Here is a 23169-nt window from a genome sequence, read left to right on the forward strand (position 1 = left end):
TTTGACCACTTATTCTAATTTATTAAATATAACTGATACTACTTGACCAACAGTGAGCTTCAAAAGCTAAAGTTCAAAGGCTAAAGGTCTTAGAATATTATATTTTTGGCTGAGAGGCAAAAAAGACAAGCAGCAGAATCGGATACAAAGCTGAATGTCTTTGCAGTAGCAAGGAAGGACATGTGGAGACCATTAGTTACAGACTGTAGAAACCTAGAATTAAGATAGTACTTCATGCCCTTTCTGAGTAGCATATAGCTTCATATACAGAACAGTGGCTTCAAAAATACCTGCTTAGGTTGTTGCTTTTTGAAAACGGCTTTCTGAAGACCAAATGGAACTAAACCTCAACGTAAATTTGCATTAAACATACTTTTTAACAACTTAAATATAATGCTGTAATATGAAGTCTGCCCACACTCAGAGGGAAAGTTTAGCTTTCCAAACATGCACGAGTATAAATCCAGTTTAAAGCCTTTGCAGACGTTTTCTGTAATTACAAAGTAGATGACATGATATTGAAACGATGTACATGACCAAGAAGCTTACTCCTAACCATTGAGAGAGGACTATAGAAACTTCTGCGGTGGTACTTCTTAGCACAGGGCTTTCAAATAATAATAATTTTAAAAAAGTATTTCACTTGAAATTAACCTATTTGCACTACATTTTTCCCCATTTACATGCATTTTTATAGGTTTCCCTTGCGTTGACCAAGGTTGCACCCACTTTCGTAGCGCCCTTGCTTGCTCCAAGAACAGTATGTTTATATTTGGCTGCATGCTCAATGATGCAGGGCTGTTTTTTTTCCTGTTCAGTTTTCAACTGAGATAACCATCAGTAATATAGAAGCTGCCCGACCAGCTGCTGCAGAAGCAGCCAGCTGACTAAGTCAGAAAGCACAGAATGGAAATGGAGACCGAGTAGCTGTGCCTTTGGCTGGGCATGGCTTCGAGCAGATCTGCGTGAAACAACCATCTCACTGCTTGAGCCAGGATAAATGCTTAGCCCTTGGATAAACATAGTGTTTTTATTGCTGACTCGGTCCATCGCAACATGTCTGGACATACTAGCAGGCTGGAAGATAAAATCCTTCAATCTAGTTGTCTGTTGCAAGATACCTCAATGGTTTTGTTAATGTCCAAGTTAAAACCCAAAGCATTAATAGAAGTAGTGAAGCCTACTGTTGCCTTCTGACCACCACAACAGTTGGTTACCATGGAAACTGGGTGCAGCTAGAGGGCAGATATGGCTGATTAGAGTCATACTTGTTAGGCGAGTCCTCCTGCTGCAGGGTATCAAGACAGGAGCTGCTGTTGTCCTCCCAAATGTGTGACAAGCAAAAGCCTTTTAATTTTTTTATTTCTTCAGAAATGTTTTATTTTATTAGATATTTAACATTTGTATATTATCTAAAAGATAACTGACTTGCTCCTTGCATGTGACACATTTATGTGTTTGATAATGTTGATGTGTCCGTCATCTACTCCATAGATACACAACCATGGGTGTCCTCTACTTTAGGTCCACCTATTATCCAGTTTGACTGCTTCTAACCCTCAATCAGCACTGCTTGTGTTGCTCACTCTGCCTGCTACAACAGCTTTTGTCGACTACCACGCAGAGGCAACCTCTCCCTGTCTGTCCATGTTTTTTTCTCCACCCATATGGTTCTAACCCAGACACCCTGATTTCAGATTTTAAGTAGAATAAATTAAGGAAAAAACAGTCTGAAAATCGACTCAAGTCTACTATAAAGGCAATATGTGTAAATGATGCTGTGGACATTGGAGCAGGTGTATTTTATGCCAACTGTTACCTTTTTAGAGTGAGGCTGAGGTTGCCTGTGCAGGCTTTAATCTTGTTCTGAGCCTCAAGGTGATTCATGCCTTCAGAAGAAATCCCATTAATAGAAAGAATGATATCTCCAGTGTTCATCCCGGCTTTGACTGCCTTGCCCTCTTCGGTCAGCTGCAATGAAACAAAAATAAACAAACAAAAAAAGTTCAGTGTTAGAAAAATGGACCAGGTCACAACAGCTCTTTTTATTTAGGAGCGGTAATCTTCTTCATTTCCACACATTTATATTTGAAACTTACAGGGTACCTCTATTTTAAAGAAGGGATATGGAAACACCTTTGATGAAACACGTTATTTAAGTACATTCTGTTGATTTATTCCTCATCAAGCATTGTGATCTCTATTACCTTTCATATCTTATCAGATGAGATGATGTTAAAATGTTCACTTGCTGACTTAGGATTTTGCTAAAGACGAACCAGAAAAGTAAAGTACTCATTTTTAAATATTGTGTTAAGTAGGTAGGAGTTTTGAAGACATCGTCATATCACCTACTGGATTTTTATTTTATTTACTGTTAAGTTTCACTTCCCATTTAATTTAATTTAATTTAATTGTTAAAAGGTTTATTGCATCTGTCCCTATCAAATAAACATTAAATAGATTGATAGGAGTCTTATTCTCTGCACATTTGTTCGATTGAACTCCACTCCCATTATAACAATCTGCATTTAAAAAAAAAACGACAACATTTCACATGAACACATTAGAAAAAAATAAAATTAAAGCCATGTGGTTTGAAAGTGTAGAGCTTTTGTTTATGAAACCTTTTGGCTATAATGTCAAGAATATTTTGTCTGGACTGAAGCCAATGCATTCACACAAGGATGTTTTTTAATTTGTGTACTGAGGCATGGATAACTGCTACTATTCTAGTCCAAAAATGTAAAAACAAAGAAGCAGCATTGCATTGTCTTGTCAAATGGATAGAAATATTATTGCAGAGAAATAATTTAGTATTATTTCAATATGTAATGAATAATTACCAAGTTAAATGCACTCCACACAGATCCTGAATATTTGTGTATATGTTCATTACATAAATAACCAAGCAAGTATTTTAAAACATGCTTTTTTCTTTTTAAATCAAGAACAAATATCTGAATAACAAGATGCTGAATGATGAGAGTTGGGACTAATAGGATCCACTAATGATGCCGTTCTTGGATCAGAAATCAGGCTGAGGGTAAACCCAACGGTAGGTATGTAATTTAATTTTATTTATGTAGCACCTTTCACAGATGAAAATCAAAGTTCCTAAATAGTATAAACACCAAATACAGTTAAATTAAAACATGATTAAAACAATGACCTTGTGTAGCTGGAGTTACAGTCAAATTATGTGCCATGGAGGAAAGAATATGGGTTATAATGATTACTGTGCTACCATTTTAAAATGAAATTTCGACAATGTCAAAAACTCCACAGTTTTAAAAGGAGCATCTCAGATGCTCAGTAAAGCACCAAGGTGCACCAAGTGGTAAATGCTGCTGGTTGTTGAACTATATAACTTAAGAAGGAAGTGTTTTTTTATTTAATAGGTTTTTGGCACGAGTGGCCTTTTACTGAAAGTTACCAGACAGGAAATGGGCAAAGAGAGAAGAGGAGGGAGACATGCAGCAAAGGGCTCAAAGTTGGGTATTGAACCAGCTGCGTCAAGAACGACAGCTTCTGTATACGAGGCGCCTGCTCTACGCTACACAATGCAACGCCACAGAAGGAGGTCTTTTCACTACAAGCAGATGGAAACACTACCTGCCTATCGGCTAATGCATATGAGGTAAGCAAAAAAAAAAAAAAAAAACAATAATAAAAGCTTTGTTCACTGCTTCTTCATGCATACTTTAACTCAAATGCACCACCTGTAAGCAATTCTGAGATACTGAAGATTTTCCAAAGCAAATGAAAAGGGAGAAGAGCATTACTTTTTAGTGTGGGTGCCATAAAAACTCAGAAGAGAATCAAGTTTCATTATGAAAGCTACAACAGGGTGGTAAAAGTGTCTTGCAGACAGAAGTGAGGGTTAAGGCTGAAGATTTACCAGATCTTCCATCAATTTCCACCTTACTGAGACATGCATTTTACGCATGGGAATAACGTCATAAAATCATGACAACTGCACGACGCCCTTTCAAGTGTGATGACTGGTCTGTCATTACACACAAGGCAATGCACACCTCATCGGTCAGTCAGCACTCTCTTAACACACTCAAATCCTGCACACCCATTCTGGCTGCCAAAAGGACTCCGTGTACTCATTATCTTATAATGACTTTATAACCTTAAATTCATGTCGTCTTTCAACATGGTGATAGAACATAACTCAATGTGACAAGACAGCTGAATGAAAGGTTTTTAAAGTCCAGTGGAAAGAGGAGTTTCTCGTTATTGTGTCTGTTCGTAGAACTTGGATTTAGATCCCAAAGCGGAAAACAGAAACACCAACTTTGCAGAGAAAACTCAGCAAATTTCTATTATCTGTTATCTTGAATATGTTATCCTGACCCCCACACAGTTGAGTGAAGTTATTTATATAAACCAAAACTGATAAGAACATAGAAACAAAACAAGATATCCCATTTCCTTACTGAAGAATGCATTCAGGTTGCGCAACTCTGAAATGCAGCTATTGTCCCATTGTGTTTACCCTCAACTTAACAAAATAGAGGAAAAGAATGGGAAGGAGAATAAAGGAATGAGGAAGTGACAGCATCAGTGCCAGCGATTGCCGCATTTTTCTTCGGCTCTTGAAAAGTGCTTTCTTCCACCCATTTGCTACTTGATCAGTAGCAGGAAGTCTAGAGTCCAAAACTGAGGCTGATGTATGCATACCAACGTCTAGGACATCTATGGTGCGGTCACATGGCGAAAACCGTTCACAAAAGCCCAGTGTGCAGACAGACTGTCAGCTTTAACTGAATCACTTGCTCATTTAATGTGAGCGCAGGCTCAAGCATTTAGTGAGTCAGATAGGTGTACTTTTAATAAAGTAAATTAACCAACAGATAAATCATTATCATCATAATCTTTTACAAATGTTGCTTTTCACATGTGTAATAGCTTATGGATCAGTTACATTCATTTCCATGTCCAAAATGTAATAAATAGTTGGCACCGGCAGGATAAGAACGGAGTAGAATGTTGCTGAAGAGGGGTGACGTTACGTTCTGAATCCTGAACTCGAGGTGCAATGTGTAACAATCTCTATCCAAGAGAAAAGTACCTATAGCATAGTCCCCAGGTCGTACCTATAGCATAGTCCCCAGGTCGTACCTATAGCATAGTCCCCAGGTCGTACCTATAGCATAGTCCCCAGGTCGAATTTAAGTTCATCCATCCTCACCCAGGTTTCCTCCACAGATGGTTCTCATAGCAAAATCATTATCATTTTTTTGTGTTGCCAAGAAGTGGACACACATTCATTTAACATTTACCCATTAAATGGTTTTAGTTTTTTTCTGCCTTCTTCCAGTAAAACTAGGGGTGCACCGATTGCAGAGCCTAAAAAAGCCTGAACTGCCGATTCCGATGTGGGCTGATACAGATTTTCTTCAGTGTTCCAATCTTGTGTTGTTAACGGTGGGGAGACTATTGTTAACTGCGCACGTGCGCACATGACCTGGTGGGCAGGTCTGTCAGTCAGTCCACTCTCACAACAGAGCAAAAGGGGACAGTGGGTGATTTTCAGACCTTTGTGTTTTGAAATTACTTCAGCTTTTAAAATATCTTAATTATTTTATTTACAAATCAAACTTTCAAGTTTGTGAAGCTTTTCAGAGAAGAGTGTGAGAGAAAAGCCACTGGAATGCTGTGCAATATATGGGATAAGTGAAAATACAGTCTGATTTCTGTCCTTGAACAGATGAGATAAAAATACCTTTCGCTCCATATCTGTTAATTCCTTAAGAATGTATTCATTTACAGACATGAAGCATGGAGAACCATATGCATGGCTAACAATATTTAACGCTTTAATCTGTGGTAAACAAACAGTACTTTGCAAAATCATTCAATCACTGTCGGTCCCATGTGGACACAAAACAAATAGATGTTGAGCAAGAATCTCTGGCATGTGTCTATAAATATAAAATCAAGCGAGGTCTGAGAGAGACTCGTGACAGAGAGCAGAGATAAGTAATAGAACGGTGACATTTGCTGTTCTGCAAGGAGAGAAATATGTTTTAAAACTGCATTTAACCAAATCCTACTGGTCGTATTCTATAATTTCCTAGCCACCATCAAAACTTGTAATGGTTTAAATCTTTGCTATGTAAAATGGAAAAGGCCGTGTAATGGGTGTATAAAAATATAATTTAATCACTGGAGTCGTTCATGGCTATGCTTTTTAAATTAATAAGGGTATCTTTCCAGCTGCGTTTACACCAATGGGAATTCAGCCATATTACAGTGAGGCTGTCCTTGTGTGGTTTTCTTCTCCACACTGGTGAATTTACTGCTGTAGAGCCACTAATAATAATAAAGCAGTAGGTCAGAAAAGTAGCTGGGAGCTGCTAAAACAAGCCATGTTCTACAGCAAATCTCACAAAGACCAACACAGTCAGATAACAGTATTGATGGTTACTGAAAAGTTTAACTGGCTCAATGTTTTAGCTTCACACTTCTGTCATCATGACGACACTAACCATCTCCCTTGCTTGCCAGTGTGTAACTTCCTGTCTTTGATGAAGGTATGGAGAAAGGAAAAGTGTTGCTTCACATCTGAGAAGTCGTGCTACAGGAAGTATCTTGTGGTGGGAGCTGGAAGGCCAGTAAGCTGCTTGTCATGTCTGGGCAGGATGGAGTAAGACAGATGACCTTATATGGAGAAGACTTGGGTTTAATGCCTATGTCATCACAAACAAGGAATCAAAAGACTCAAAGAAACTCACTGTGTCACAATACTACCTGAAACCACATAGTTAATCCGAGTGTGAGTTTCCTGTTGCCAATATTTAGATACAAACTTAATAGAATGAGTTTTAGATCTGTTCGGGCTTGGCACACTGCATAGCTAATGCTTCCAATCTTTAAAGCAACTCAAAAAGAAGAACAATGTCTTAATTAAGTAAGAGTAATCTGCTAAGGTGGCTAAGAACAGTGAGAAGTTTAGATGTGAATATTTGTGGGTATGTATAGGGCCGAGATGGAACAAGTCCTCCTGGCCTGTGATCCAGTGTTATTAAAACATGACTATTTCTCACCTAATTGAAGTCCGTCTCGCTAAATGCTATCATGTGACTTTAAGAAAATTAGGCAATTTTCAGCCCCAGTTATGAATATGCATGTTTTCATCTACAGTCAACATTCCAATTTGGAGGTTAAAAAGGAGGTAGTTCCTGAGTAATGTGATAAGAGTTGACCTGTACATACACCTAAAGGACAACACGAACGTTTTGAAGGTGATGTGAACACAGTTGTTTACGTGACGCTACATTGGGTGAACAGTCGAAACAAGAAAAAGTTGACAAAGCAACAAACAAGGTAAAACATTTCTGAGCACAGTGATTGCCCACTGGAGCTCGCTAAAGATGCTGACGTTTGCATTGGGTTTGATGCTCTCTATCTGCGCTACGCTAAAAAGGTTTTTTCTCATGGAATCAGAACTGCATATAATCAGTTTTAGCTCAAAATCAACTACTTTGTCTAATCTGAAGTAGATAATCCTTCACTGAGCAGAAGAGATTTATGAAACCTTTTTTTTTTGTGTGAAAAAAAAACAAAAACAAAAAAAACACATTCAATGCTTTTTTTAGTATGTGGACCACCATAGATTGAAACAAGATTGAAAAGCACAAACTGTAGTCTGGTCAAACCTGGACTGAAGTATTCTGCATCAGTTACACTCTTTAAAAACACAGTTTCTGATCTGTGAAATCCTTCCTCCGTTTGTGAAAACTGAAAGAAAAGGGGGGCAATGTTAGTTCTCTTAATATTGTTAAAATCTTGCCTTGTCTTGTTCTTATTAACCCAATATCTTTCATCATCTAAACTCCTGTGCTGAATTTACACTATCACTTTAAATATTTTGAACTTCTTTTTTGTTCAGGCAAAACACAAAGTGATAAAACACAGGGTGCCAAATCAATCTTTGCCACATATTAGAATTTTATCAACCAAATAACAAAGCATAGCATAAATATTTGTTTGATTTGGATATCCTTACATTAAGGAATACATTAAATAATCAATAGGAGACAACACCTGGATGGACTATTTCTATCATGGGAGAAGAAGTGGAGGTGGTGGAGGAGTACAAATACTTTGGTGTTCACCTGGACAACAGACTGGAGTGGAGATGCAACTGTGAAGCCATCTACAAGAAGGGACAGAGCAGACTGTACTTCTTGAGGAAGCTTAGGTCCTTTGGTGTTTGCAGCAAGATGCTGCATATCTTCTATAAGTCTGTTGTGGAAAGTGGGATCTCTTCTACCATCATCTGCTGGGGAAGCAGCATCAGAGCCAGGGACTTAAAAAAACTCAACAAGCTGATAAAAAAGGCTGGTTCTGTTCTGGGGACTCCTCTGGAACCTCTGGAGATCATTGTGGAAAGACGGATTCTTCATAAAATGAACATTATGGAGAACTCTGAGCATCCTCTTCATGAGACTGTCCTACAACAACAGAGTGTCTTCAGTCAGAGGCTTCTTCAGATCTGCTGTAAGACGGAGCGCTACAGGAGATCCTTCCTGCCCACAGCCATCAGCATCTACAACGGCTCTTTGAAGAAACCTACATAATATGAGCTATAACAACATTTAATTTCCCTTCGGGATTAATAAAGTATTTTTGAATTTGAATTGAATTGAATGATTGACCAGTGACTGGCAGATTTAGTGCTCAAATAATAAAATAAAATAAAGTCTGATTTAATTTCCCTAACATTAAAGACCAACATGCACAACTGACAGCACATCACTGGGGTCAACCATTTGTGCAAGAGGCATAAAAAAAGCCAATAAAATCTGACTCTGCAGGTAAACGCTGTACAATAATCAAACTTTTGCCACAGAAATGATAACGAATTTCCACTTATTTTATATGAAAAATGTGCAGTCTCTGCTTTCGCCAAACATGCCTTTTATACAGTGGTTAATGTGATGCATTGCTTCCAATTACAGTACGTACTGACTCTCAGTAAATTTAAAAAGGACATTTCTGAACTACTTCTTCTACATCCCACCAAAAATCTTCTAAAATGTTGCAGAAAGGGCTTAAAACTAAGCTAAAATAAAGGCCAACACGAACAGCTTTTATCTGATGCCCTGTCCGCTCCCTTTCAGTACTAATGTTTCAGTGCGAAACGAAATAGAAAAGAAATAGATCCAGTGGGATTGTATCAGGGAACTGATTCAGCCAATAGATGACAGGATAAAACCGAGAAACTGTGCTTTTTAAAACACAAACCATCATGCTTCCGATTAAACTAGATAATTCAGGGCCCAAACCTGGCTGACAAGAATGTAAAAATATGCCAAATCAACTTCCTTTACTTTCAAAATACTTTAGGTCAGTATTTGGTTGGTGACAACGTTAAACAGTAGCACACAGCAGTGTGGAGTTGTCCAAATAGCAAAGGCTCATCTTCTCAAAGCCACATGCTCAATTAAGGACATGAACCGAGCTAGACAAACGGTTGTCCTGGTTTGACCCCAGTCTGTTACTACATTAATCTGGCAGCTAGAAAACTGAGATGCCAGGAAAACCTTAAAGGAGCTCTCAGTCACATTGCCATGACAACACACACAAAAACACATTGGGAAGCACCTGCCCTGCACTGAATACTAAACCCTCTTTATAGACAGGTCCAGAAGGGTGCCAGCTGGTTTACCCTGCTGAGCCAGAAGATATGAGAAGGTTTGACCCAGTACTGGACCCAAACTCCATCCTGACCTGCACGGTGTAAAAACACAACACTACACATGTCCAATCATGCTTTGACGGTGGCACAAAAAACTGCAGGTTGCAGTTAAAGCTTTCCCCATAAAACAGATAGTTTTATGGGGAAAGCAGCAGCATACATGCTCTTTTTAGTCACATGGAAGAAATCATTGAAAAAGTTAATTTAATCCAAAACGTATGAGTTATCTAAATCAAAATCAAGTGACAGCACAGCTAGTCTTTATACGTCTGCCATATTGCATAAGGGAGCCTGAAAGCAGATGCCCTCCTAGATGCTCGAGGGAGACTAAAACCAGTCATACTGGGATCAAACACATGCTGCAGACAACAGCTTCTACTAACTCCATATGGAACCTGAACGCATCCCCAGGAGCTTGCAGAGTGCATAATGGATGGTTAAGGAAAATACAAGCTGCTTCCCAACTAAGCAGCACAGACCACAACTTGTCTGTGGTTTCCTAAAATGCAGGGTATGTTTTTTTCTCCTTTAACAGCTTGCTTTTATTTGTTTCTGCACCAGCAGTTATGGCTAAGACCAGACAGCCAGCTTGGTCTAGGAACCAAATAAGATAGAGTTATGTTTCAGGTCCAAAGACTTTCTTAAATAGAAGACAGTTTATCTCAAACACCATAACAAATGATTTTTATATTACATTTTAGATTTTTAAACACCTTTTTATCTGAACCAATATGAAAAAAAAACTGACACTTCCTGTGCCTTAATTGTAAATTGTGCTTTTCTTACTATGAATAAGAATATTTCTGGTGCAAGAAGCTTCCTAGAATTAGTTTCCTCAGTATTTCATGGCAGTTTATAGAGGTCTGTCGAGTCTGCGGAGAGGAAATTAAACTGCAGTTCTGGCCACAGTCTCGAGTGCTGGATTTAAAAGAGCTTCAGAAAAATGTCTGAGAAGAATAATGGCTGGTGAGTGATCAAAGAGGGCAGTTTAAAGGCTGCTGCAAACAAAATGAAACTCACAATACTTCCATAAAAGGCCATTGTCTTGATTTAATACTGGAATATCACAAGGAGAGATTTGGTCTAAAAAGCTTATAAAACTATTTTTCTACTTCACATAATTTCATAATGTGTATTTATATATATATATATATATATATATATACGCTGATCTAGGTGGCCTACTCTCCACGACCTGATTCTTCTTTAGACAGAATGAAATCAACTTTGTCATTTTAACACAAATAGCAGCTAAAAACAGAGCTAATCTGGAGCTAAGAAGCCCTTCTGCAAACACAGACCTAAAATTAGCCTGTTTGTTTTCAGAAAACATTACAAGCCCTTACAACAGCAAATAAAAGGAAAATAAAAAGAAACACGCCAAAGGATAAAGAAAAACAGATTCAGTCTTGCCCCTTCACCTGTGTACTCTAACTCCAATGAATAAAAAACCAATCTTTCTCAGTGTGTTTTCTAGCTGTGGAAAACAGTCCAGAAGAGATCTCTGAAAAGAAGCACAGCAGCCTCATTCTACATCATCTGGAAGAGTTGGAGGAAAAACAAATAGTGACAACCCCCCTACCCTTCCCCACCCAACCCTCAACCCGTAGCACATAGTACATAATAGCATCCTAGCTCCATAAATCATACATGAGGTATTGGGTGGCCCCACTTTGAACACTTAACTGCACTGAATCAAGCTTGATTTCTAACACAAAACCTCAAATACAATTTCATTCTGAATTGTAATGCACATAGTCCAATACATACAGCATGTCTTTTAAAGCTGTGCGATAATGTAAAAAGAAAATGATCCACTATTTAGTGCATAATACTTGAGCCTCTTACAGTCATTAAGTGTTATTTTAGGAACCAAAGAGGAAAACTCCTTAAAAGGAAATCACAATACTTGTCTGAGGCCGTCCTGCAACGAGCCTTAACTTTTGTGCACAATCAATGGATCAGTTACATATGGTAGGCATATGTAAAGTAGAGTCATTAAATCATTACTCCATGGCAACGTCAATAATCAGAGCAAAATAAATACAAGCTCGGATGTGTTGACAGCAGATGCAAATTTCTCACCACATGGTAAGTATATTTAACATTGCAGGTCTCTAATGAACCCTGAAACAAGCTTGAGGTTAACACAATCTTCTTCCTCACCAATCTAATGAAGGGATTAACGCAGCAGCAAAGCTATTTGCAGATCTTTCCAAATGTGTTTGTCTACCAACTCTACTAATGGATCATTTTCAATAATGTTCACAGTTTGTGATATTATAATATATAGATTAAACTATATATTATAATATCACAAAGTCAGGACACAGACAAAGCCACCCAATCATAAACAAATCAGACAGGATTGCTTCAGATGTTGCTTGAACCAAAGATTTAGGAAATAAAATACCAACTAGTATTAAAAAATGATGAGCAGGTTGTGGACAAGTCTGAAATAAATAGGGCTGCACAATATATCACATATTTATCTGTATCACAGCATCACTGTATGCAATATGAATATTGCAAAGATCTGCCTGGACTGCAGTTAATGTTAGCTAATAATTGAACCATGCATTAAGGCTCTCTATGGCTGTAACATATTCGGTGAAACTTGCTGTTTAATGCTGCATCAAATATTTCAGAAGGTTAAGAGTTGGCCAGGTGGTCAAATCATTAAGAAACACAAACTAAATTGCTTCAATACCAAAACTGCAGATGTGAGCCAGAAACCACTTTTTCAACAAAACCTTGTTAGAATTGAAATAATGATTTTTTTTCCCCCAGTAGTTGGATTTATAACTCATCAACTGGGGTCTGAGAATGCCATGACCCAAAACAGAAAGGTATTCACAGATTTTCTGAAAAACTGAATTATCTATGAGCCATAATCATTTAAACTCTAAGAAATAAAGCTTTGAAATATTTCCCTAGGTGTGTAATAAATGTATATAATATACGAGTTTTACTTTCAGGAACGTGTGGCAAAAAAATATTGAACTTATTTACAATATTCTAAGATTTGAGATGTACCTATACATTCAGTTCTACCCCGGTTATATTTGGGCAAAATTCACTTAGCAATTTGCAGAGAAATCAAACACTTTTGTAACCAAGATCTTGGATAACGCTGCATAATATTGATATGGTCATCATGACTGTGATTTTGTATGACACCACAATCCTAACAAACTGATTTTATGTAATATTTCATAGGATATTATTTTTAAATGTTACGATATTCATTATCTATGTGTTAATCATACATTTGGCCCGGTTAATAAACTCCAACTGCCCTTGATCCTCACAACTAACGTATTGTCTTCTAGAGCTCATGGAGAGAGGTAGTGACTTTGTGATGATGGAAGTGAAACAAAAAAGTATTGAAAATGTTTCCTTGTAATTGCAATGTTGATGTCAATTACAATGAAACATTTTCCATACTTTTTTGTTTATGTGTTTTTCTGATATTGTGCAGCCCTAGTCCATGTATAATACATGTTGGATATTTTACCACACTTCTTATAGAAAAAGGTGTTTATTTAAATTGATTGGTTATCTGACACTGGCCTGGTTTCTAACTGTCCACAAATTTTCAATAAGGTTGTGGGAATTCAAGAAGCCTGCTTTGTTCATTCCTAAATCCGTTTTGATGTGTTTGGGAAAATTTTTCAGCTGGAACACAGGACGTTTTAACCATCTAGCTGTTAATTAAGGTTACGGTCAAGATTTTATTGGTATTGCTCTATAATTATTTCATCTACTTTGTGCATTTCACCAGTACCACTAGCAGGGACACAAACCCTAAGCATGATGCTGCCACCAATACACTTGAGAGTTGGTACAGTCATATTAGGTCATATTTCACTTTGACTGTTTCAGTTTCATCACCGTGGCCAAATAGCTCAGTTTTTGTCCTTTCCGACCACAAAACCTTTCTCCAGAGAGGTGGCTTGAGCCTTGGTAGTTCCTGGGTTGTTCTGAACATCCTAAACAAATCGGATGGTTGAATTCTTACTCAACTGGGTGTTTCAGCAGGACCGTTCTCCCCAACAAACACCAAGCCTGGTTTTGGACTAAATAAACCTGGTTAATATTAAGCTTCTGGTATGTCTCTGACCTCACTTCTAAAAATAAAATTGTGGACTAAAGGTAGCAGTCAGGTCTGTGCCAGGAAATCAAACAATTTAATTTAACCACATATAGGATCTCAGCATTAATAAAAAGGTTTTGTGGGTTCTGTGCAACTTATTAAAAGATATTTAATTCAAGTATCAGAGGGGGTGTCTGTATATTTGAGCCTGTATGTATGATTTTTTAACCCTGTGAGAATTGGATAAAACCTCATATAAATTCATAACAGGCGCACGGCTTTCTAATTCTGGAAAATCAATTAAATTGCATGTTGCCCACCCAAGAAAAAGAAAAAAGAATAGTTTAAATAAATTATTAAAAACACAAACCGACTATCATATTAATACTAATGATGAGTGCATGTAACTGCCTGGGCATTTAAACAGACTCATCTGTCATATCATCTGTTTTTTCCTTTAGAAGGACCTCTGCCATCAGCTCATGAATGCGGACATGCTTCATGCCTCATTCATCAGCTGCTTTCATAGTGACAAGAGGTCCGCTGACAACATAATGTCCTGCATACCACCATTATCACAGTAGCAAGACTTAAAAATAGTGTGGAAAGCAAATGCTGGTCTTTCAGTTCTCTTCGGGTGGCTATGTCCAAACACGGATGGACACATCACCAAATGAGAGACATAATGTCTTTGCAAACATGATACTCAATGTTCCGTAACGGATCCCCCAAACAACAAATAAACAGAGGAACTGACCTTGGTCATGACACTCAGATTAGAGTTTCATAACAGGAAGTGGCGAGACCTGAGTGACTTCCCTCTCATTCCGCAGAGGTACACAAAGCAGACACCGGACTGGTGGGGGGACGAAATGCCAACTCTTAGTTGTATTTGAACAACTAGTATAAACTTCTACGGCACCAGGTTTCCTTTTAATTTCTGTAACAGATTCTGTGAAGAAATGTCCTCCTCAGCTATGAACATAAATGATTATTGTGTATATGCAGATGCCAACAAAAAGCCATCCAGCAGCCAGAATACAGATTGAAAGATTCTGGTCAGTCCACTCTGAAGTTATGTGGCAGAAAGTACCCAAATAGTTATTACAGAACCACTGTGGCTCTCTGGGGTTACACTCAACAGCTTCCACAGCACACATCATGCCTCCTGTCTCTTTAATCAGGACAAATACCAGGGATGAGAGGAGGTCACTTATCCCTCATGCGAATGACCAAATGACAACTGTCATTAACGCCCGTTTGCTTCATCTATGAAGTATGCGCTTCGTTTTTCAAATGGACAGATTATGTCAAAATACGGTTATGCAACGTGATTTTGACAACAATGGAAGTAAGTGAAAGTCTCAAGCTACAGGCCACAAACTGTTTAATGAGCTGTCCAAATCCAGAAACGAGTGCGCAAATTAGGCAAATGGTCCTTTTGTCACCGAGGAGGCAAATGGCAAAATGTGCGTAGGTTGCATTCCTTTGAGGTGACCGTCATGAAATGAAGTGTGTGCAAAAACGTGTGTGTTTGTGTGTGTGTCCCCTACTCACCCGTGAGATGGTGAGGGGTAGGCAGAAGTCCTTCCCTCCTTGCAGTCTAAAGCCCCACGGGGCAGGGCCAGCCAGGGAGACGCTGTAGCTGCTGCTCATGATGCACCTAGAAACAATGCAGATTTTACACTTTGTTAGGCGTAAGTCTACAATAACAGCGTTACAATCCAGACTCCAAATATCTTACCGAATACTACTTCTCCCATTTTGTCATGTTACAATCAAGCTTCAGTGCATTTCATTGGGGTTTCATGAGACTGCCCAAATTAAAAGTAGGGTACAATATATATAAAAGAACCAAAAATGAAACATGGGGTTCAGCACTTTTCACAAGTAGAAATCTCATTACACGTGGCACACATTTGCACCCAACTTTGAACATCTACAGATGGACATTTAAAAAAAAAATAGTTCAGGCTTTAGATTTAGAAAATAATTTCGGATTTCAAGCATCTGAATAGCAATTTTCAAGTCTCACCGCAAATTATTAAATGGATTTAGGTCTGGACTTTGCCTAGGTCTGGCATATGAATGAATACCCTTAGATGTAATTTTAAACCCTGCTAAATGTACTGCAACTGCCTGCTGTGTCCAATGTGTGGCTTGTGGTAAACTGTAGATAGGACTTCTTACAGCTTTCTGCTTATCAAAGATACATTATTCACAGAGTTAAGAAGTTTAGTTGTCCTTTAAACATTTTTTTAATCTTTGCAGCTCCTCCAGAGTCATTATGCTTCTGTTTGATGATCTCCTTCCCCAACTTGTCATTTTAGGAGATTTGCCATGCTTTATTGGGTTTGCAGTTATTCCATTTTTGGGCGATGGATTGAGCAGTTCTCTGAGAGATTTGCCAAACTTGGTATACTGATTGATAACCTAATCCTACTTTAAACTTCTCTATGACTTCATGTTTGTCCACTCATGTCTGGTAGGAAAACCTCTAAAGTCTTCACAGAACAACTGCATTTACACGGCGATTCAATTATCAACAGGTTAACTCTGGATTTGATCTTAGAGCATCAGAGTGAGGCTCATTACAAATGCATGCCTCACTTTTTTATCTAAAAACAATTGAGAACCATGAATTCCTTTTCTTTTACTTCACAATCACGCACTGCTCTTTGTTGATCAATCACTTAATACCCAACAAAATACATCGTCTGTGGTTTAAATGTGACAAAAGTTCAAGGTGTGTGAATACTTTTGCAAGGCACTGTACACAAAAGAGGAAAAAAATATTTAAAAAACGTTTATGTGTTTATAGTATTGTCAACAAAATTTTAATCAAACCTGTTCAGAGAGATTTAAATCTCACAGACCTAGCAGTTTTAGAGCAGGTTTCGGACACTCAACAAGGAAAACTACATTGCATGAAATGTAAAAGTGATTCTGCAACATGCTGTGACCTGCAAATGTTTTGAAATCAACAGATTGACAGCAAAAAAAAAAGAAAGAGCTTGGATGTTTAATGCATTCTAGAAATCATTAAAAAGTGCTGATTAACATATCCAGCTTATTGGACATGTGTTCTAGCACTGATTATTTTATCTTAAAAATAAAAAGAAAACATCTCAATCAGCATTTTAAAGTTGTTTGTTGAGCACATTATGTCAGCAATCGCTCACTGAACTTTCTGCACGGGAGAAAGTGTCCTGCCTTCATGGGAAAAAGCATGATAAAGTGAAGCTACTTCTATGCCTTCCTATTAAAGATAAAAGGCCAGCACAGTTTTAAACATATGTAATTCAACAATACACTTTCAGGGTAAAAACAAAACCAAGGCAAATTAGGCATTGTGAAAATTACGTGGTGTAAGGAAAAGGCATCATTACTGTTTTTCCTCCAGTCAAGTGGGCAACGTTTTGCAGTGCATCTTCCATTTGCACATGGTTCACTGAAATCATACCCTGGGTTTAGAGCTCGGGAAAACAAAATGCCTCGCATGCATTCATTCCTTTCTTAATCACAAGGAGCAGAGTAACAAGATGTCTTTCCTCACACGACTGCTGTGGTGCTGGACCTGCACGGGGAAGGAGTAAAGACGGGACACACCCAGGATAGCGAGGGACTTGTTAGAACACAGATTTTAATGGCAACTCAACGTTTTGCAAGTTTTCCTAGAATTCCTATGGATCTAAAAAACATTTCAGTGACTGCATGTACTGCATTCTAACATCTTTGTGTGCAAATATATTAATAATGTCCTGATTAGATATAAAAAGGGCAGGGCGGCAGTAAGATATTCCATGCACTATTAAGCTTCACTGTTTAATCCTTGCCTTTCTATGTATTCCTTTTCCTGTTGAAAGACTGAAGCTGTGAGCTATTTACTGGAGGCAAGACCGAGGTCAAGTTAGGTGAGAAATTTGGTAAACCAGACTTGCAGAATAATGTTTTCTTTAAAGAATAAGGTGTGGGCATGAATATGTGTCTGGTAACTTCAGAAACCCAATAGACATGTGGAAATGTCACCTTTGCCCCGACCAAACAGGAAGGGTGCATGCTGACAACACCAAAACATCAAACACCACGTGCTACATAGTATGTTTACAATAATATACAGAGAAGGAACTCTCTGCTCTCTTTTACTAATCAATTTAGTGAAGGAAAAAGTTGTTTCTTGTGCTCAAAGAGGTGACTGAATGTTTCGTTTTATTTAACAGTTTACATATTTAATCCCTTTAGCACAACTCCATATCCAAGCAGAAATCAAGCATTTGTGCAAAGGGTTACAAGAGGTTCTTTCCCAATGAATATTTCATGAATAAAAATGTTTTGTCATCCTAAAGGAATGTCTTATTTAAGCTGTAAGTCAAGCTGCCTCTGGGACAAAGCACCACCTGCTGCAGCCCGTCACCTGGTATTGTTGTACCAGACGCAGAGCAAATTGGAGGGGCTGTTTTCACAAAATGTCCCATTCAAGCCTGAAGCCGAACAAGTGGATATAAGAAAGGGAGACTCAAAAGGGTGTTGAAATAGGAAAAGAGGATTAAAACCACTTGAGAAGGTGACAGTGGAGCTGAACACCTGAGGACATGCCTAGTTTCATAACTATTAACGCTCCACAAACTGAGCTTTTGCCCATTTAAACATAACTCAGTCCATCATCAGCATATTTTATAATGTTTACAGCAGTTACACAGCTGGTTATTTGAGGTATGGTTAGCAAAAACAGAAATATTGGCATCTTAACAGAACCTCTCTTTTTCATTCAAATTTGGTGAAGCAGACAAAAAAAAAAAAAAGGAAAAATAACAAACTCTGAAAAATGGCAGAGGGCACAATACAAGAGGCCACAAAGCATGCCAGTTTATTAAAAAAATAATAGCAGAAGACTGTTTTTAGTCCTTTCTCTCCTTCATGGTTTGATATAGTTTTAATAAAAAGATGGAGGAGGGTTTGTAACTGACTACATAACATATAAAGGCAGATTTGGAGAGACAGGTGAATATGTAACTTAATAGAAAGGCAAAAATGGTGATATAATTAATCAACAACAACCTACTAGATACACCTAAAATCAAGATTATTGTAGGTGGCTACAAAATTCTGCGTTGTTTATTTTAAGTCTTGTAGTTAACTGATTTTATTATTTAATTTTTAAAAATCCCATAGAAAAAATGTAAGCAGTAGAAGTGAAAACCCACTGTTTAATGATGGCATAGAAACGAAATGTACATTTTGGAGGCAACTGTCAGTGACAATCAGGAGACAGGTAATATTAAATAATTTTTCAATTTCCAAAATCTTAGTCTTTTGTTCTTGTTTTCACAAATTGGTTAGACAAATCCAAACAGTTGTAAAGTATCTCTACTTAGTGTAAAAATAATTCAGTCCAGGTTTGACCAGTCTATTTAGAAGTTTTCACATTGCCAAAAAAATAAGCCTAGGCGATACTCTTTTTGTTTTTTTCCCACAAGCAGAATAACAGTTTTACAAATCACAGACTGTTTTAAGACTTTTCTGTTCAAATTTGACTAGCTTACGTATTTAGATATTTAACTAGGAAAAAAGAAAATCACTGAAAATTTGTTTATTGAAGCACAAAATTGGAATCTAAATGAAAATAAACTCATAGAAAAAAATACAAAGAGAAATAAACTTTGGGCAGCAACTGAGGAAGCCCCAACTTCCCGAGTGCCTGTGCCACCAACAGATATCGGGGTGCCCTGGGCAAAGATAAATTATCTTCCAAATCAAAACCAGATACTGTAGCAAGTTCTTGAAATATACACAATAAAACCCATGTAGGCAGGTATTTATAAAAAAAGAAAAGAAAGAAAAAACACAAAACTGAAGACTGAGTTCTGCCTCTTCAATGTAACTAAGTGTTCATGTGAGTCAAGAAATTTAATGTCAATGGGGAACAAGTCCAATCCAAATAATTTTGACACAATCAGTTAATTCAGCAGGAAAATTACAGCATTATTTCAGAGGTGACTTACGTGATTACCCCACATATTGCTGATTCCTATTTACATTACAGAACAATGCAGCAGACGCACACAAACAAATAAAAGAAAAGGAATGACATCTTTACCTTAGAAAAAAAAAAAACTTGAAATCCTACTTTCACATTGTTAAGGCTGTTTTGACCTTTTCATTTAAAGCTTGACTTCTGAACCGTTCTGGGGTCTTAGAGTGCGTGTTCCCATTGTACAACCTTTTGGGTATACAGATCTCTGAACCACTCAGCTTTGCATATTTTTCAGTATTTAGTTTCACAGTCAAATGAAACGACTCATTCTAAAGAGTTAAAATTTCACAATCACAATGACTCGAGTCATGATAGATGCGCATATATCAAGAGCATTACCTAACAAGGAGAGAACAAATATCAGGCCCATCACATGCCCCTGCTTGTTTTGCAGTCTCTAATGATGTCATGCATAGACATGAGCAGACACACCTCTCAGTGTTCTCGCAAAGAGAAAAAACATTTGAGATGTGCATCAGAATTTATCACTTACATCGAGACATCTGAAAGTTTAAAAGAGAATCTCCCTTTGGGCCTTATATGTCAAGTTCCTATTGTGTTGGCACCACTTCAAAGCATTCCAGTGCTTTTTCCCAAATATTCCTTAGAAAGAACCAGTCTCCATGGGCCGGTTCTTTTTAAGGACGCAGCCCCTGAATTTTGGACACAGCGATCAGGTCAGACATTTAAAATGGCGCTGAGCTGAATGGTAGGCACCATTAAAATTGTTTGACTTTAAAGTAAATCTCCCATGCTGATAAGAAGTGAATTAGACACAATCTTACAAATACCAATACCTTGCAAAAGTATTCAACTTTTCTAATTCTGTCACATTGCAACAACAAACACCAACGTGGCCAAATTTGAATCTTTTCAGGAAGCAGAATCAGGGCGGTCAGTCATGCAGTCCACAAATCTGGCACTTATGAAAGGGTTACAATTGTTGAAAAAAAAAACTTATAAGAAGTTCCATTGAAAGTCATGCAAACATCTCAAAGAAGATGTTATGGCCAGATGAGCCCAAGACTGAGCTAACGTGGAGGTGGCAATATCATGGTTTGGGGATATTATTCTTCAGTAGCAGGCAATCCATTTAAAAAAACCTGTTAGAAGCTGAAGAAGATTTAGTGGAGTGGATGGTCACCAATTAGCAGGACAACAATCCTGCAGATAAAGCTACAATGGACCAGTTTAGATAAAGGCACATTCCTGTGATGGCCCAGTCAAAATCCAAATCAAAATCCAATTAAGAATCTGTGGCAAGACTTGAAAAGCTCTCCACCTAATCTGTCTGGAAATGGGCACACCCCAAAGCATTTGCAGCCACAACTGCAGTAAAAGGTGGTTCAACAAAGAATTAAAACTGGGAGGGTGAATGCATATGCCTCATACTCTTGAAATATTTAATTGTGAAACGTTTTATTATACCATACATCGTTTTCCTCCCACTTTACAATTATGCACGATTCTGTTTTGGTTTCTCACATAAAACACATCTCAGTTGAGAAAATCATAAAAAGTTCAATGGACATAAATGGCTTTGTGAGGCACTGTAAGTTCCCTCATTTAGGCCAGTAGGCCTACAGTCAGTTTCCTAATAAAAAAAAATGTTTAAAAAACACACTCCTGCAAACAAATGTCCATTCGAACTGTAAAAGCTCTTTCTTCTATTGGAATCAAACATGGGTCACCTGAACTGAATGCAGGAGCCGCTCCCTGTCTTGACCCCAGCTCTGTGGTCACACCACAACTGTGTCAAACCACGTTTTCCTCATGCCATATTCGAAAGAAAGAATGTCTCCAAGTTTTATTGAGCACAGCATGTGAGATTTGCCATCTGAAGTTCAGCTTTCAGACGTCATGTTCATTTTCACAAGGCTTCAGGAGGAGGCACTGCTGCTAGGTAACAATACAGCAAGACATACTGACTGAGTGGCCACGGATTTACTACACTTTATCAGAGCACTTTCATTGAAAACAAATGGAATCTCTTTTGCTTCATGTGAAATGCTAAAATAAATTATACTTAAGCAGATCTAAAATTATTAAAAATGAATCATGCACTAGTCTTCTGGGAGGATAACCAGTTCACAATCACATAAATTTTAATCTTCAAACGTCTTTCCCTACACATCTATACCACATCAAAGACGTTTTTATGTTATAAATCGTATTTATATATTAGGAAGTGACTACACGGAGTAATATGAAGAAGGTTTCAGCGTGTAGTCAGTCTGTTCACCCATGTGCTCACTTAGAGAGGTGCAGGACCGCACTGAAGCTCGGTGGGTGTGCCGTAAAACACTTGTCTAACATCATAACAGCTCCCCTAGACAAAACTGAAACGAAATTAGATGTTCGCCCAAAAAAGATCATTTGTTTGTTATTTAAAAGTTTTACAAATATGTTGTCATTTCAACTGTGCCATTGGGGTCTAAATTGCAGCTGCGTAAGTGGACTAAAAACTGGTGAAACAATGACGTAAATAAAACTAGTAACGTTTTCTGAGCCAGCTCGGTGCCCACCTTACCTTCAGGAAGCGGGGTTTGCGTTGAAAGAACTGAGCGACTTCTGTCCGACGGTTCTCACAGTTTCCAAGAACTGAAGTGAGTCGAGATGAAACTTCCGCCTCTAAGCCAGCCCTTCAGAGAGCGGGTAGGAGGGTTTTACACCAGCTCTCTGGGGCTGGGGGGCAGCAGCGCTGCAGGCAGGCAAACAGGCAGGCAGAGGCTTGTCCTGGAGGTGGGAAAGGGAGACAACGCACCGAATGACCTGCAAAAGGCAAAGATAGGCCCAGAAAGCAGCTAAACGATTCATAATGTGCTGTTAACATTTAAACTTCTACCGGAGCGCTTAGCTTCAATTATCTGGTGTGACATTTGGTTCATTAGCTGCTTTCTGGGTTGTTATATTAGTTTTACGTTATTTAATTAATTTTGGTAACAGTTTTAAGCTAGTGAAATATTTACCTTGTACAGCATATATCGTTTCTAGCTTCAGCAGCGTTTGGGTTTGATAAGTACACCAGTTGGTGTAACATCAAATTCTGTCACCAGACAGTTGACTGGAACCTGTTAACAGGGTTCCTACGTCATCTGGAAAAGTCCGGAATTTGGGTTTGGTTTTTTCCTGACCTGGAAAATCATGGAAAAGGAAAATAAGAGTATGGAGAAAATATTTCCAGACTTGATTTCCTACCCCGTTGTCTCAAAGTTGTATCTTTAAGGACATCCAAACCATATTTTCTTTAATCCATCCATCCATCCATCATCTGTTTTCAGAATCAGCTTTATTGCCAAGTTCGTATACCAACAAGGAATT

General features: G+C 38.0%; 1 protein-coding gene across 3 annotated transcripts in view; it reads right to left on the minus strand.

Annotated features, from left to right (window-relative positions):
- pdlim5b (PDZ and LIM domain 5b) overlaps window positions 1-22734 on the minus strand; it is a 48043-nt gene extending 25309 nt beyond the window's left edge. Inside the window, exons 1-3 of one of the 3 annotated variants that reach the window (XM_047372942.1) lie at window positions 22379-22734; window positions 15372-15477; window positions 1820-1971 (exon numbers count right to left, since the gene is read on the minus strand). In XM_047372942.1, coding sequence (XP_047228898.1) covers window positions 1820-1971; window positions 15372-15470 — 251 coding nt within the window. In that variant the 5' untranslated portion in view covers window positions 15471-15477; window positions 22379-22734. The remainder of the gene's footprint in view (window positions 1-1819; window positions 1972-15371; window positions 15478-22378) is intronic. The other 2 variants (XM_047372943.1, XM_047372944.1) reach the window with 2 other exon arrangements.
- Window positions 22735-23169: the final 435 nt, after the last annotated feature.

The sequence above is a fragment of the Girardinichthys multiradiatus genome, chromosome 8 (assembly GCF_021462225.1).
Source record: "Girardinichthys multiradiatus isolate DD_20200921_A chromosome 8, DD_fGirMul_XY1, whole genome shotgun sequence".
NCBI classification, from domain to species: Eukaryota; Metazoa; Chordata; class Actinopteri; order Cyprinodontiformes; family Goodeidae; genus Girardinichthys; species Girardinichthys multiradiatus.